This window comes from Hyperolius riggenbachi, chromosome 12 (genome assembly GCF_040937935.1).
Source record: "Hyperolius riggenbachi isolate aHypRig1 chromosome 12, aHypRig1.pri, whole genome shotgun sequence".
NCBI lineage: Eukaryota > Metazoa > Chordata > Amphibia > Anura > Hyperoliidae > Hyperolius > Hyperolius riggenbachi.
Genome location: NC_090657.1, coordinates 24471703 through 24488879, shown reverse-complemented (window position 1 = coordinate 24488879; position 17177 = coordinate 24471703). Strand labels below are relative to the sequence as shown.

General features: G+C 41.2%; 1 protein-coding gene across 6 annotated transcripts in view; it reads right to left on the bottom strand.

Annotated features, from left to right (window-relative positions):
- The window catches only part of TANC2 (tetratricopeptide repeat, ankyrin repeat and coiled-coil containing 2), an 897702-nt gene that overhangs the window by 491634 nt on the left and 388891 nt on the right, over positions 1 to 17177 (bottom strand). For all 6 annotated transcript variants that reach the window (XM_068263005.1, XM_068263006.1, XM_068263004.1 and 3 more), the window contains one exon: positions 10119 to 10218. In XM_068263005.1, coding sequence (XP_068119106.1) covers positions 10119 to 10185 — 67 coding nt within the window. In that variant the 5' untranslated portion in view covers positions 10186 to 10218. The remainder of the gene's footprint in view (positions 1 to 10118; positions 10219 to 17177) is intronic.

The following is a 17177-nucleotide window of genomic DNA, read 5'->3' as shown; positions in this document are numbered from 1 at the left end:
AGGGGAATGAGGAGACTGTAAACAGACAACACCTCTGTGTTCAATGTGCACAACATTCTCAGTGGATTCCCTGCAGCTCTGTGGGGAGTGCATATGTAGGGTATAGTACTACTGTGTAACAACGTAAACCTGAGACAGATGAAATTAAAGTTTTATACATACCTGAGGCTTCCTCCAGCCGCCTTCAGGATAATCAGTCCCTCGTTGTCCTCCTCCACCACCTGGATCTTCTGCTATGAGTCCAGGTACTTGAGCCAGCCTGGCGTAGTGCGCATGCACACACTCCGCCGCTGGGAGCGTACACCTGCGTAGCACTATTGCGCAGGTGCAGAATGTTCCTGGCTGTGGGAGCGGCATGCGGCCGGACAGCGCTGACTGGCTGAATTACCAGGACTCATAGCAGAAGATCCGGGTGGTGGAGGACAGCGAGGGACTGATTAGCCTGAAGGGGGCTGGAGGAAGCCCCAGGTATGTATAAAACTTTTTTTTTTCATTCTTCGAAGGTACCATTTCATTCGTAGTCACCAAACCAAATTTTAACAACATATCAAATTATTTGATTTTATGAGCAAAGTGAGTGCATACATTTGCATAAACCAGAATCAGTGCAGAATTATTTCCATCTCATTGACCATCTCTATTAGTGATACAGCTACACATCAGGCTTTATTCTTACAGCATAGATGTTATTTAGTATATAAGAGATTCCTGTGTACACATCATATATACAGTCACAATCAGATATGTATATCTGCGTTTAAAAATACGGGGACTGCTTTATTGAAGCAGCACAAGTAACTAATTTTGATTGGTTTATTTCATTTTTGTGGACTAAGCACAGCTATTACTGTATGTATAAATTATTTATGGTGACTTTTATCTGAAAAACAGTACATTTTATCATATTTTCTATTTTAATTACAGTTTAAATTAATTAGGAGTTGGTGCAATTTTTCCCGACTCTGACTCCAGGCACCCAAAATTGCCCCGACTCCGACTCCACAGCCCTGCCAGATATGTATAAAACTTTTACATTTTCTCAGCTCTGGTACACTTTAAAGGGAACCTGAAATAAACACGAGGTAACTTCAAATGAACATCACATACTTGCATTGCCATCAGTTCCTCTCAGAAGCTCACCATTTTCTTCTGACAATGATCCTTTCCAGTTCTGACAACATTTTGTCAGAACTGAAATACATCAGTTGCTGTCAGTTATAGATCAGTTGATGTCAGTTATAACTGAGAGGACAACTGATGTGCCAGGTAATGTCCATGTTTCCCTAAGGCTCAAGTGGGCGATGTTACAGTTTAACAGTGTGCTGTTTTGTGATATTTTAGTAATATCCCCATTTACAGTAAATGTAATTTCCTAGCTACTCCATTTAATATTAACAAACAAAGAGAAATGTTAAAATTACCCCCAAAACTCCCACAAGTTAAAATTGGCAAAAAATTGCAGTAGCAGGGCGGTGGTTTTGCCATTTGTTTTTTTAAACAGGCCCTTAGACTTCATTTAAACGGAGCTGTTTCCCCACCAACTCACCCCTGTATGGAGGCTAGTTTCTGTTCAATTACTTCATTATTACAGATGATTATTATTATTATTATTATTATTATTAAGTATTTATATAGCGCTGACATATTACGCAGCGCTGTACAGTGTATATAGAGATATATATATATATATAATATATATATATATATAATATATATCTTTGTCACTAACTGTCCCCTCAAAGGAGCTCACAATCTAATCCCTACCATTGCCATATGTCTATATTATGTAGTGTAAGTACTGTAGTCTAGGGCCAATTTTAGGGGGGAGCCAATTAACTTATCCGTATGTTTTTGGGATGTGGGAGGAAACCGGAGTGCCCGGAGGAAACCCACGCAGACACGCAGAGAACATACAAACTCTTTGCAGATAGTGCCCTGGCTGGGATTCGAACCAGGGACCCAGCGCTGCAAGGCGAGAGAGCTAACCACTAGGCCACCGTGCTCCCCAAGTGTGAGCTAGGTATTAGAATTGTACCCTCTTTGAAACTAAATTATGTCCAAGCACACACAAATACAAATGTGGAAACAGATCAGTTAAACATTGCAAGCGACCAAAGCCAGAATAAGGGCTTTTTAAGGAAACAAAAGATGAAACAATGCTATACAAGTGTAATGTGTGAAATAACTCTGATACCTTTAGCTTTACAAAGCATGACACGGAGTACTGGCCGAGCCCAGATCTCACAGGGACTGAACCTCACAGCAGTATGTATGGGGACTTTACAGCGTCAGAATGTCACACAAAAGGTGACAGTGTTGGGCCAGTGAACCAAAAAACACATAACTGTTCAGACAGGTCTGTGCTGGGAGTCCTCCCTCGGCACAGAAGAATAGACTATTTTAGCTGCTGATACACACCTTGTTTTGGGTCTAAGTAAGCTGTAGAAAAAAAGAACAACATTTGTAGACACTTGGGACTGGTCAAATGGCATTTCAGATACTTTCATTTCTTTGTTGTTTGTGATGAGGAAAACTGGATGTTCTGTGTAGGGCAATCAGCCTTTATCAGTAATTTCACCATACATGCCAACAAAAGGCAGCAGGTTTGACCAAGGTCAGACAATGGAGCCATTTTCCTCTCCGGAATGCTGACATTTATTACTTCTTTGAAGCGGGATGGCATCACAAAGAAGTGTACCACTTAACACTTGTGTCCTATAAATGACTCAGTGTTGTTGTACACTTCTATGCCTGAAGAGATGATTATAGGCATGGACTGCCATGATAACATGTTAGCAGACTTAAAGGGCAAAGCCAGATTCAGATTCCACTTGGGGTTATGAACAATTTACCATAGCATATGGATTTTCCATTTTGTCAGGAAGCACTTATTATCCATAATACAATCCTCTCTGCTTCTTTCACTTTCTTCTCTGGCTGGAAAACCTCTTTTCACATTAGTTTTACTTTTTCTTTTGTGAACACAAGAAACCATAGCAAATTAAAGGAGGAGGAGTAGGAAGTGGGATGCTTCTGCCTGAAGGCTGATCTTGTGGCACATCCAAAATACTGGCCTGATGCCTAGGCTGAGGACACCATAGGCCAATCACTACACAAATAGGGTTTTGTTTTTCCGTCCATTTGCCTTTTTAGACATTTTTTTTCTCAAGTACTGTAGTATAAAGAAAGAAAGAAAGAAAGAAGAAAAAAAGAAAGAAAGAAAGAAAGAAAGAAGAAAGAAAGAAAGAAAGAAAGAAAGAAGAAAGAAAGAAAGAAGAAAGAAAGAAAGAAAGAAAGAAAGAAAGAAAGAAAGAAAGAAAGAAAGAAAGAAAGGAAAGAAAGAAAGAAAGAAAGGAAAGAAAGAAAGGAAGAAAGAAAGAAGAAAGAAAGAAGAAAGAAGAAAGAAAGAAAGAAAGAAAGAAAGGAAGAAAGAAAGGAAGAAAGAAAGGAAGATAGAAAGAAGAAAGAAAGAAAGAAAGAAAGAAAGAAGAAGAAGAAAGAAAGAAAGAAAGAAAGAAAGAAAGAAAGAAAGAAAGAAAGAAAGAAAGAAATAAGAAAGAAAAAAGGAAAAAAAAAAGAAAGAAAAAAGGAAAAAAAAAAAAGAAAGAAAAAAGGAAAAAAAAAAAAGAAAGAAAGAAAGAAAAAGAAAGATCTGGATTCTCCAGTCAGAGATAGCAGGATGTTGTAAAACATTTCTCAGACTTTACCAAACTACATTGGAGGACTTTACTAAGATCCATTGCCTTTTGGCCATTTGAACATATTGTATAATTCGGTGGCGCCTTGCAAAGTAGTGTTGTCCATTAGTGTTGATGACCATCTCTTTGGGGCACTTGGAGGCATGTTTCGTGATTGGAGATCTTAAATGAAAGGGGTATGAAAATGACATGCAGATTTGCCTGGTTTGTCTTCAAAATGCCAGCTGTCTGGCTATACTTAAATGCTAGCTTTTTTTATATAAAGTGGTGCAGTTTTATGCTTTTACTAGAGGCAAATTATATTTACCGGTATTCCTCAAATTAATAAATGCTTAACTTTTTAAAAGCCAGAGATTGGTGTGTGTATATAGATATTTTATTGTGTGTCTGTGGGTGGAACTTCTGCTGCCTGAATTGCAGAACACTGATGTTAAAAAAAAACATGAGGAAGGTAGAGAATGAATCCTTCTGGAAAGATTGCAGCCTGTAGCACAACAGTCAGTAGTCATGAAAGTTGCTAGTGTCTGGGCTCCTGACCAGGTAAAAGTGGCTTTATAGACATTTACTAATAAAGAGCAACACAGAAAAACACAAGCTCTGTAATCGAGCACCAGTGTGTAACTGGAGTGGGGCTTAAACGTGGCCATACAGCTAGATTACAACATTTTTTTTTCAAAAGACTGATATCCAAAGTATTCACATTGACAGGGTGGAAGACTGACATTATCAGTGTGACATCAATCAACTGAATTCCATCACATTCTGGTCATAGAACAAGCAGAATAGCAAGGACACATAATTGTGGCTTAATAAAACTTTCAAAAAGGGTGCTGCAGATTATCTTAATGTCTCTAAGTTGCTTTATCAACAAATCTTCTGTGAAAACACTAATATAAATCCCCTCACTTGCCCTACTATACAACAGCAGACTGCGTTCCAAAGCACTGAGATTGCCAACAACCCCTCTCACCCAGGTCACTGCTTCTTCAGCCCACACCCATCAAGCCGGAGGCTTCGGGCAATTTCCACCAGGACCACTAGACTCAGGAACATTTTTTTTCCCCTCGGCTGTCAGCCTCCCGAACTCCCTTCACATACTGCCCCCAAGCTGCGGCCAACCAGTCAACCTGGCCACTGATCAGATGTTTCATGTAACTTTTTGAGAACGGTCCTGTATGATACATACGGTTGTTCCTCGGGTTATTCACTGCATGTTGTGCTCCTATCTCTGCTCTCTATTCGAACTTTGTTTTTTCTGCTAAACCCAATTTCCGGGAAGGACCCAATCATGCTTGGCGAAATAAACCATCCCGATTCTGGGGGGTTCTGAACAGCTGTGTTTCAACGGCATGTACAGAAACGTTGCAGCTCACCTCATTCATATGCAACAAATGATCCAGCATGTACAGTGCTAGGCATCAAGCGCTGCAAATCATAAGGAGTCAAGCTTTAATCTGTGCAATTTAATGCAACAGCAAAATAGCAGGAATCTGTGAAATGGATAAATTGCATGAGCAAAAATTCTCTCTCTGGCCATGAATGAATCCGTTTCCATTTTCTGCACCTCAGACACAGCAATTGAGAGTCAGGAAAAGACACGTAAGGAGTTTTTAGAAAAAAAGAACTTAGTCATTCTGTGGGCCTACGACTCACGGAAGGATTGATTTTTCCCCAGCAGCCATGAAAAGCATCACACAATAAGCAGTTATCAGCCACGCTCATAGCTGATTATACTGTCTTTGAGGACACATTGGCTCATAAATCATCCATGAGTATGTGTTGGAATACACATTTCCCTGACCCTTCCTTGACATTTTGTAGCTTGCGAAGCAGCTCAGCCGCTGAGAGGGGGAGATAGGCCAAGGTAGAGCAGATAAATCGTCCAGACAAACAATCCCAGTTTCAGCACAAAGTTACACTTTCTGGATCAGTCGCCTGAAGCATCATGTCTCAGACCATGTACTAATCAGGAGTGCATACTTCCCTGTTGTGTACATGAAATATATGCATTAGAGCACATGCTCAGCATACATTATTGAGATCACCATATTCCCAGAATCTTATTAAACTAGGGAAATACATTCGTAAATGGCAGCAACCAGTGCTCGGATTTATACACCTCGCCCTGCCTTCAGTGGTTGGTTACCCCCAATGCAACCTTCCTTTATGAGGCGCTTGGCCATGCTACAGACTCGTTCTTGCATTCTCCAATTTATTGCCTGATGAAGCAGGGTTGTGACCTGCGAAATGCGTTGCAAGTTTGGAGTACCTAATAAATGTTACTGTGACTCATAGTAACGTCTCAGTCTGTTTTTCTATGAGGGAGGTGGGTCCACCAAAACTTCCCCCTTTTAAACTGTTTTCATCCTGTTTTGGCGCCTCTGTTTACCTATTTGCAACCAGTCTAGTCCACTCTTGGTGGATAGGTGTTTCCGCATTTTTTTTCCCATCTACAGAGAGCGGCTTCTTAAACCTGAGTGGGGTCAGGTTCGAATTCTCCCCACCTGCCTATCCAGTGGTTGCTTTTGAGGTGACCCCTGTTTGTGAGTTTAATCTTTGCTGTTTTATATACATTTACAGCCATTCGGGAGTACTACACTATAATGGGCTCTCGGTCTTTGTTCTTTACCTCAAGCCTTCCTTTGTGACTACTACAAACCTTTCTTTTACATTTGCCATACAACTCTTGGGGCAACTGTTTCTGCCATCTTCTTTTTTAGGGTGACCCTCTACCACAGTGCTGCTATGATATATACACACACATACATACATACATACATACATATACATATACATATATATATTATATATATATACTGGTATAGTAAACTCTGATGTAGTAAACATTTGGGTATAGTAAGCTAAATGTCCAGGCCAAGCACCATCAGTATTTGGGAGTAATGTCTGGTATGGTAAGCCCTGACACAATAGAGCTTCTGTTATAGTAAAGCTGTTTTTTTGGCCCCTGCGGCATTCTGTAACTGGCTATAGTGGAAAGCGGGTGGGTGCATGCATCAAAAAGCAGTCCTCCAACCCATGAGCAGTTGATGGTGAACGAGTTGGCAGACACTTGTCACATGTTCGCTATCTGTAAACTACTCTGGGCCTGCGTGGATTACCACAAAAGCACCAGCCGGTGAGACCTATGCTTCCTGTGTAAGCTGCTGCCTGATTACTGATGGAATAGGCTGTCATCTGTGACTTGCTTGTGCACGGCTGCAACGCTACAGCATCATCCAGGCTGCATGGAAATGTGGACAGAGTAGCACACTATCAGTACTGTTTTTTGCTTTAGCCGGTCAGACCTTTGTTACCTGTGCAAGGTGTTACGTGATTAATGCTTGCAAATCCCTGCACACATGGGCATCCGCACGTTAGGATAAATGGGGCGGATGCCCCCCCCCCCCGCCTCACACTGCTAAAACAGCCATGCATTCAATCTAGTCAGACGTCAGTCAAAGCATATCATCTGTAAGCTTACTTAGGCTATGGTTAAAAGTTAATTAAAATTTAAGGCAGAGAATCTAAAACGAAATTAATAGGTCAGCCTCCACATCGCTCTCATTTCAACTTCCCCTTAATGCTTTTAAGTGTACCGGGCAGGTGTGTGCGCACTTGCCTAAATGTGGTTCAATGAGCTTTAAAATGCCAATTACATTTGTGGATCCCCTTAAGGCAGCCACACCTCACCCCCTCCAATCCAGATATCACCACTGTCACACTACATACATATATTTGAAGAACAAAAAACATACAATAAGTGTAACTCAGGCTAGATTCACAGTGGGACGTTGCGTTTTGATGCCACGTTAAAGTCGCACCGCATCCAAAAAGTGGCAACGCAGCGTTACCGTTGCATACAGCAGATACAGTAAAAAATACAGGCAATAAAAAGTATGCTTCCAAGTCATTACTGAGCATGTGCAAACAGTCCAACGCAGCTAATAACGTGTATAACGCACTGCATGCAGTACTTTTACTTAACGTGCAGCGTTAGTCACTAACGCAACGTGTGCACTGTGAACAGGGCATTGATTTTTCATTGCAGTGAGTTATTCTGCGTTAAATGCTGTTTTAACGTCCCACTGTGAACTTAGCCTCAGGATCATTTTCTCCATTTGAGTAGCTATGACAATTACATCTCATAGGATCTCTTTTCAGCATAGTTCTTTACGTGAATAATGACCGCAAAGTGTCTGCCTCTGTTAATGTATTAGGCAGTAACTGTGTCTTCATAATTGAAAGTGGCAACCTGGTGCCTCCTGCTGGAGACTAAAGACAACTGATCTTTTAAAAAAAAAAAAAAATTCTCAATTTAAACACGAGTGAGTTTTTTTTTTTTTTTTTCAGTAAAGGATGCCTGGTAACAAGGGCATTGATAAAGTATACATAAAGATAATAATACAAATACAAAAGTGTACTTTTGCTGACGAACTGCAAACAATTCAACTGCAGAAACAAACATCTTAAAATAAGGGCAATTCTATTAAGTAAATGCACGGTTATTTCCTGTTGCCAGGCAAAAACAGTCTGATAAAACTTGCTGCATTGAAATTCTACAAAGCACAGCTCACGACACTACGGTTCATGTTAAATATATAGACGCGTGACATGAAGAAGCCTCCAGGTGAATCGTGTTGTAAATATTTGACACAAAGCAGCTTTCATGAGACAGACCATGGCTCCAAGTGTAATTTTTCATTGGATTTGGTCCCCTGAGGGTGGCTTTGGTCCACTGCACAGCCTATAATGCCCTACAAGGCAAAAGTTCTGAGCACAGGCACCTGCTGTCCTCAGCAGAACAGTCTACAATACAAGGCCAAGCTATTTTAAATGTAGGTTACAACCTCCGACACAGACATGCATCTAGAAAAATAATCAAATAAAGCAGTCACTAAAATTATATTAGCATTTTTAACGGTTAGCTGTGTCATCAATATATTGTACAGTAGTCTAGTGTTTTTATTGTTCTTTTAAAGACGCAGTGATGCAGCTTTAAAACAAAACCATCGCGTCTGGCATTTGCTTTCTGAGATCCGAGAGTTAATATAAAGACCACCTTTTGAGAAATCCACAATTGCTCCCTCCGGCCATTAGAGGTCACTGTTTGGAAATAGCTTGGATCACGAGATAGACTACCCGTATACACAAGGCCGACTTATATTCGAGTATACACGGTTATCCCAAAAAGGAATTCAAGCAGCAAAATATTATAAGGAAAAAAATCCTATAAAAAAAAGCCATCAGCTGATGTTAATAGCCTGTCTGTAATACAAGTCTTGTAGCTATAAATAATTTTCAGGTTTGAACAATTTAAGTATACGGTAATTAAAACTATTATATAGACAAACTTCATATGAAATATAAATACACAACCTTGCCGCTCACTGTGCTGGTAAGAAGCTGAGCTATGCACAAAAATGTTTTATATCCACAGCACAACAGTAAGTAAGCAAATATCTGATAATCTTTCACTTAGATTAATGATAAATATAAATCAGGTAGATTATTATAAAGATCACTGTATCTTGCATATATACAAATTATCATTTCTAACAGCGTTAACACCACAGAATATCAACTAGGGAACTACTCCTCAATAGCCACTTGTGTCAACAAAGACAAACACTTAAATCGCACTTTTCTCCTGGCGGATTCAAAACGCCAGAGCTGCAGCCACTAGGACGCGCTCTATAGGCAGTAGCAGTGTTAGGGAGACTTGCCTAAGGCCTCCTTCTGAATAGGTGCAGGCTTACTGAACAGACAGAGCTGAGATTCAAACCCTGGTCTCCTGTGTCAGAGGCAGAGCCCTTAACCATTACACTATCCAGCCAGCACTGCCAAGATAACCTTTCACTGCCACAAAAGATTTCTCTACAATACAAAACTCACCAAAGCAGTAGACCCTTATTACAGAGGTTTATATTCACCTTGAGGGGTTTTGACCCCCACCCCCTTTCCAAAGACATTCCAAACAAACAGACGCATCTGCCATGGCCCAAACTGAAGTTTGCAGTAGAGAGCTGACCACAAAAAGTCATCTCACTTTTTGATTTAACTTATTTTATTACACTATTTAATGATTGTGGCTTTTATAAATGCAAATGGCCGGCAGTCACTGACGAAATCTAGCTGTGGCAGTGATTACAGTCACACTCACCCCTCCAAGACAGAACCTTACTATAATTACCATGTGACCTGCGGTGGAGATCAGCAGGAAAAAGGTGTTCGGAGGTGAGAACCTGGACACCTGTGCTCTGCTGCAAGTGGTCATTTGCAATTTTATATTGCAAAAACATTTTTGCAGTTGTTTTTTTTTTTAATTATAGTTCATAAAAATTACATTTCACTAAAGGCATTAAATATCAATGAAAGAGGAATAAAATCTTCGAAAAAGAAAAATCTAAAAAGTAGCCTTACCACTTGACCGGTTTTTCCTGTTGGATTTTCCACCGCTGAGAAGCATTTTCAGACTGTTCCGGAACATGTCTGCGACACAGATCTCACGTCAGACAGAATTCTGTAAAGCAGGTGACAAAGGTATACACAGATTATTAGCAATCGCCCACACTAGGTAATACAACACATCTACAGGCTGTGCAAAGCCACCTGCAAACTATTAATGATGCTGGAAGCAACTGAATTTTTAAATTAAAGAGAATCTGTACTCTAAAATTCTTACAATAAAAAGCATACCATTTATCAGTAAAAAAAAAAACTTCCTTTACCACATATGCCCGATTGTGACTACAGCCCATTGTGACTCTATGCTCCAGGAAACAAGAGCATGATCAAGGAGGTGCCCCACCAGTCCAGCGCATGTGTAGTAGTGCAGGCTAAGCCAAGCCACACTGTACTCCTGTCACCTCCTGTCACCCCCTAGCACACCTACCCATCAGATCAGGCCCTAATTTGCCCCGTGTGGGCTCCTGATCACTCGGCCAAACCCTCAGATCCCCCTCAGACCCCCTTCCGATCACCTCCCCAGTGCATTGATTGCATCTATTTTCCCCTCTAACCACCCCCTGAGACACCCATCAATCACCTCCTGTCACCCCCTAGCACTCCTATCCATCAGATCAGGCCCAATACAACCTGTCATGTAAGAGGCCATCCTGCTTATGACCGGTTCCACAAAATTTGCCCCCTCATAAACCACCTGCCATCAAAATTTGCAGATGCTTATACCCCTGAACAGTCATTTTGAGACATTTGGTTTCCAGACTACTCACGGTTTTGGGCCCGTAAAATGCCAGGGCAGTATAGGAACTCCACAAGTGACCCCTTTTTTAGAAAAAATACACCCCAAGGTATTCTGTTAGGTGTATGAAGCGTTCATAGAAGATTTTATTTTTTGTCAAACGTTAGCGGAAATTGATTTTTATTGTTTTTTCACCAAGTTTCATTTTTCACCAACTTGTGACAAAAAATAAGATCTTCTATGAACTCACCATACACCTAACGGAATACCTTGGGGTGTCTTCTTTCTAAAATGGGGTCACTTGTGGCGTTCCAATACTGCCCTGGCATTTTAGGGGCCCTAAACCGTGAGGAGTAGTCTAGAAAACAAATGCCTCAAAATGACCTGTGAATAGGACGTTAGGCCCCTTAGCGCACCTAGGTTGCAAAAAAGTGTCACACATGTGGTATCGCCGTACTCAGAAGTAGTATAATGTGTTTTGTGGTGTATTTTTACACGTACCCATGCTGGGTGGGAGAAATCTCTCTGTAAATGGACAATTGTGTGTAAAAAAAAAATCAAAAATTTGTCATTTACAGAGATATTTCTCCCACCCAGCATGGGTATGTGTAAAAATACACCACAAAACACATTATACTACTTCTCCTGAGTACAGCGGTACCACGTGTGGCACTTTTTTGCACTCTAACTGCGCTAAGGGGCCCAAAGTCCAATGAGTACCTTTAGGATTTCACAGGTCATTTTGCGACATTTGGTTTCAAGACTACTCCTCACGGTTTAGGGCCCCTAAAATGCCAGGGCAGTATAGGAACCCCACAAATGACCCCATTTTAGAAAGAAGACACCCCAAGGTATTCCGTTAGGAGTATGGTGAGTTCATAGAAGATTTTCTTTTTTGTCACAAGTTAGCGGAAAATGACACACTGTGAAAAAAAAAATTAAAATCAATTTCGGCTTACTTGTGACAAAAAATAAAATCTCGTCTTGAAACCAAATGGCGCGAAATGACCTGTAAAATCCTAAAGGTACTCATTGGACTTTGGGCCCTTATGCGCAGTTAGGGTGCAAAAAAGTGCCACACATGTGGTCTCGCCGTACTCAGGAGAAGTAGTATAATGTGTTTTGGGGTGTATTTTTACACATACCCATGCTGAGTGGGAGAAATATCTCTGTAAATGGACAATTGTGTGTAAAAAAAAAAACAAAAAATTGTCATTTACAGAGATATTTCTCCCACCCAGCATGGGTATGTGTAAAAATACACCCCAAAACACATTATACTACTTCTCCTGAGTACGGCAATACCACGTGTGACAATTTTTTGCAGCCTAACTGCGCTAAGGGGCCCTAAGTCCAATGAGCACCTTTAGGCTTTACAGGGGTGCTTACAATTTAGCACCCCCCAAAATGCCAGGACAGTAAACACCCCACAAATGACCCCATTTTGGAAAGTAGACACTTCAAGGTATTCAGAGAGGAGCATAGTGAGTCCGTGGCAGATTTCATTATTTTTTGGTCGCAAGTTAGAAGAAATGGAAACCTTTTTTTTCCCCTTTTTTTTGTCACAAAGTGTCATTTTCCGCTAACTTGTGACAAAAAATAAAATCTTCTATGAACTCACCATGCCTCTCAGTGAATACTTTGGGATGTCTTCTTTCCATAAAGGGGTTATTTGGGGGGTATTTATACTATCCTGGAATTTTAGCACCTCATGAAACATGACAGGTGCTCAGAAAAGTCGGAGATGCTTAAAAATGGGAAAATTCACTTTTTGCACCATAGTTTGTAAATGCTATAACTTTTACCCAAACCAATAAATATACACTGAATGTTTTTTTTTTTATCAAAGACATGTAGCACAATAACTTCCGCGCTCAAATGTATAGGAAATTTTACTTTATTTGAAAAATGTCAGCACAGAAAGTTAAAGAGGAACTCCAGTGAAAATAATGTAGTAAAAAAAGTGCTTCATTTTTTACCATAATTATGTATAAATGATTTAGTCAGTGTTTGCTCATTGTAAAATCTTTCCTCTCCCAGATTCACATTCTGACATGTATTACATGGTGACATTGTTACTGTGGGCAGGTTATTTAGCTATCTCTAGCTGCTCTGTCTGTTACAGACAGCTAATAACAGCTATTTCCTGTCTCTGAACATTGTTACATTGTGGCAGTTTGCCAGCAGTACCGCGGTATTCAGAGCCTCTTGTGGGAGGGGTTTCAGCACAAAATCAGTCACACAGCGCCCCCTGATGGTCTGTTTGTGAAAATCATTGTCTTTCTCATGTAAAATGGGGTATCAGCTACTGATTGGGAAAAAGTTCAATTCTTGGTTGGAGTTTCTCTTTAAAAAAGTCATTTTTTTTGACAAAATTCATGTCTTTTTTGATGAATATAATAAAAACTAAAACTCGCAGCAGCAATCAAATAGCACCAAAAGAAAGCTGTATTAGTGACAAGAAAAGGAGGTAAAATTATTTTAGGTGGTAGGTTGTATGGCCGAGCAATAAACCGTTAAAGCTGCAGTGGTCTGAATGGAAAAAAGGCTCTGGTCCTTAAAGCAGTAGGATCAGCCATACTATGCCAGGGAAAAAAAAACACATATATAAGTAGATTAATACATGTGTTATGTAAGTAGATCAAGTATTTTACTGTCCACGTTTTGATTTCAGTGAATGTTATATAGTAAATGACGAGAATTCTGTTAGTGGTGGGGGCCATGTCTTTTGCCCACAGTAAAGGCTAACTCGTGATGTCATTTCTGCCCTTTACTTTTTCTGAGTCGCTTCAGGGGATTAGGTTTCAGATAAGCAGCTGGCAGGGAAATAAAGGGAAGAGGAGGAATAGATTATAGATAAAAAGAACCCCCAGCATGCAGTTCTTTGGCACGACTACTATTTAGGCAGTTGGCTGAAGGTGTAATGGTTAAGGGCTCTGCCTCTGACACAGGAGACCAGGGTTCGAATCTCGGCTCTACCTGTTCAGTAAGCCAGCACCTATTCAGTAGGAAACCTTTGGCAAGTCTCTCTTACACTGCTACTGCCAATAGAGCACACCCTAGTGGCTGCAGCTCTGGCGCTTTGAGTCCGCAAGGAGAAAAGCGCAATATAAATGTTATTTGTCTTGTCTTGTCTAAAGGGCCAGTGTTCCTTAAAGGAGAACTGTAGTGAGAGGGATATGGAGGCTGCCATATTTATTTCCTTTTAAGCAATACCAGTTGCCTGGCAGCCCTGATGGTCTATTTGCCTAAAGAAGTGTCTGAATCACACCAGAAACAAGCATGCAGCTAATCTTGTCATATCTGTCTAAATTTGTCAGAAACACCTGATCTGCTGCATGCTTGTTCAGGGCCTGTGGCTGTAGTATTAGAGGCAGAGGATTAGCTGAATAGCCAGGCAACTGGTATTGCTTAAAAGGAAATATGGCAGCCTCCATATACCTCTCACTACAGTTCTCCTTTAAGTATGTGATTACTCCAAATCATAACAGCAGAAAAAGTTTTGAAAGTTTTGAATGCAGGATTTGAATGCAGCTCGTCCTTTACCACCGGAGGCTGCCGCTCAGGCCCTGCTGGGCCGATTTGGATGAAATAAAAAGCAGCACACGCAGCCGGCACTTTGCCAGCCGCGTGTGCTACCCGATCGCCGCCGCAGCGCGGCGATCCGCCGCGTGCAGCGGCGAAAGAGGGTCCCCCCAGCCGCCCGAGCCCAGCGTAGCCGGAACAAACAGTTCTGGCCAGCGCTAAGGGCTGGATCGGAGGCGGCTGACGTGTGCCCCTGCTAAACCGCCGCAATAGTGCCGCTAAACGAGGGTCCCTTGACGGCTGCAGCCCTGCCTCCATTCGCGTCTGTCAGCGGGCGCATCGCCGCCTCTCCCCCGCCCCTCTCAGTGAAGGAAGAATGAGAGGGGCGAATAAAGGCGGAGATACGCGCTGACAGACACGTGTGGGGCAGGGCTGAGGCGGTTAGCCCTGCCCCAACCAGGTAGCTCCCTCACATTACGGAGGGGATTTGGGGGGACAGGGACCCTCGTTTAGCCGCGGGATAGCGGCGGTTTAGCAGGGGCTATCTATGAGGTCTGAAGCGAGATTCATTCTCGCTTCAGACTCTCTTTAAGTGGTTAAATAATGTAAAAGAATGATTGATGTCTCATTCGAATCATGAAATACTTCTTACAAACAATGAGATGTATCTTTAGATGCATCTTTAAAGAGAAACCGTAATCAAAGCTGGTACCCCCTTACCCATGACAATTTTTTTCCTTTTTACAAACGGATTGTCAGGGGGCTCTATATGGCTGATATTGTGGTGAAACCACTCCCACAGTGTGATGTCAGGATCATGGTTCTGACATCACACTGTGGGAGCCTTGTTGCATTGTGGGAAATAACAGCTGTTCCCAACTGCCAAAAAGCAAGCAGCAGCTACTTCCACTGACATCACCTGCCAGCAGTAAAAAGGTCACCATATGATAAATGTCAGAATGTAAATCAGGGTGATGAAAGATTTTACAATGGACAAACAATGACAATCATTTATACATAACTATTCTAAAAATGAAGCACTTTTTAATTACATTATTTTCACTGGAATTCCTCTTTAAGTATAACAGTTTCCCAGCTTCAACTTGAGATAGCTTTACATTCAATCAGAACACTTTCAAATGACTCCATATTTCTACCTCCTCTAAAGAAACTTCTCAAACAGCTATTATTTAACCCCCCCCCCCCCCCCCCCCCGCTCTCTGTCTCCTAACAGCCTGAGGGCCTTTTTCCACTAGCCTGCGATTTGCTTCTGATCGCAAATCGCAAGGTACATTAAACTAATGGAAACTGCAGCAGCAATTTCTATTAGTGCGATCCGATTGCGATGCGATTTTGGTCAAAGCGCAATCGTCGTCCTGCCGCGTTTTGTATGCGATTGAGCTGTGAATGGGATCATGTTCCATTCAAAGCAACTCCAAGCTGGAGCAGAATGAGGAAAGCTGCTCTAGCTAATTCCAAGTACCTACCAATTCTGTTTGAGATAGATTAAATTACTTGGACAAACAATAATTATACAGGTAATACATGAATGAAATTAGAACATTTTTGTGTGCTTACTAAATTATGCCCTTTTAAATAACGACCCAGTAACTCCCTTATTCCTGCATAAGCAATTGCTTGTAACATAGGTAGTTACATAGGTAGTTGGGGTTGAAAAACCAGACATCCATCCATTCAGTTCAACCAGAAAATATGGTTACTAGCATAGCACTAATGCTAGCTTGCACTCTTACATATCCCAGTTCAGTGATCTGCTAACTTGGCTCTCCTGCTGTTAAGGAACTACAAGTCCCACAATGCATTGCAGGAGTCTGACAGCCACAGTCATGATTCATAAAGGCAAATGCATTGTGGGACTCAGGGGCGTAGCAATAGGGGGTGCAGAGGTAGCGACCGCATCGGGGCCCTTGGGCCAGAGGGGCCCCGAAGGGCCCTCCCTCAACTACAGTATTAGCTCTCTATTGGTCCTGTGCTGGTAATAATCACTTCTATAGATAATTTGGATAGTAGTAATCATTAACAAACTGTTCCCCATCCCCTTCTTGCACCTCTGACACTGTGGTTGCCATTGGCAGGTTTTGGTGCGCCGTAGCAATTGTTATGTATAGAGTGCTTGGGGGGGCCCCATTGTAAAACTTGCATCGGGGCCCACAGCTCCTTAGCTACGCCACTGGTGGGACTTGTAGTTCCTTAACAGCTGGAGAGCCAAGTTAGCAGATCACTGTCCCAATTGATCCAGAGGAAGGGGAAAAACCCTTACAAGGCTTAAGGTGGCCACACATGATACAATTTTACAGCAATTTGATAAATCAAATCGCCGGATCTCCAAAAAAAAGTCTAAAGCTTTTTTTTTTTTTTTATTCGACTGAAAAATCCGATCAGATTTCCTTTTTTTAGATCCAAAATACCGGAAATTTTTCTTCAATTTTTCTAGATCGTATGATGTGTGTTAGATTGTCAATTTATTAATATACACACCCAAGCAATTTTCTCAGAGTTTCCTATCATTTTTATCATAATTGGGGAAAAACTTAACATGTGTGGTACATTGGTCAGATTTTTGAAATGTTACAATCAGTAAGACAAATTGATTGTAATTCTTGAATTGAACAGATATTAAAAAAAAAACAAAAAAAATGGTGTGTGGCCACCTTTAGACCAATTAGCCCTAAAAGTGAAAAAAATTCCTTCCCTACTGCAGATGACAATCAGATAAAATCACTAGATAAACA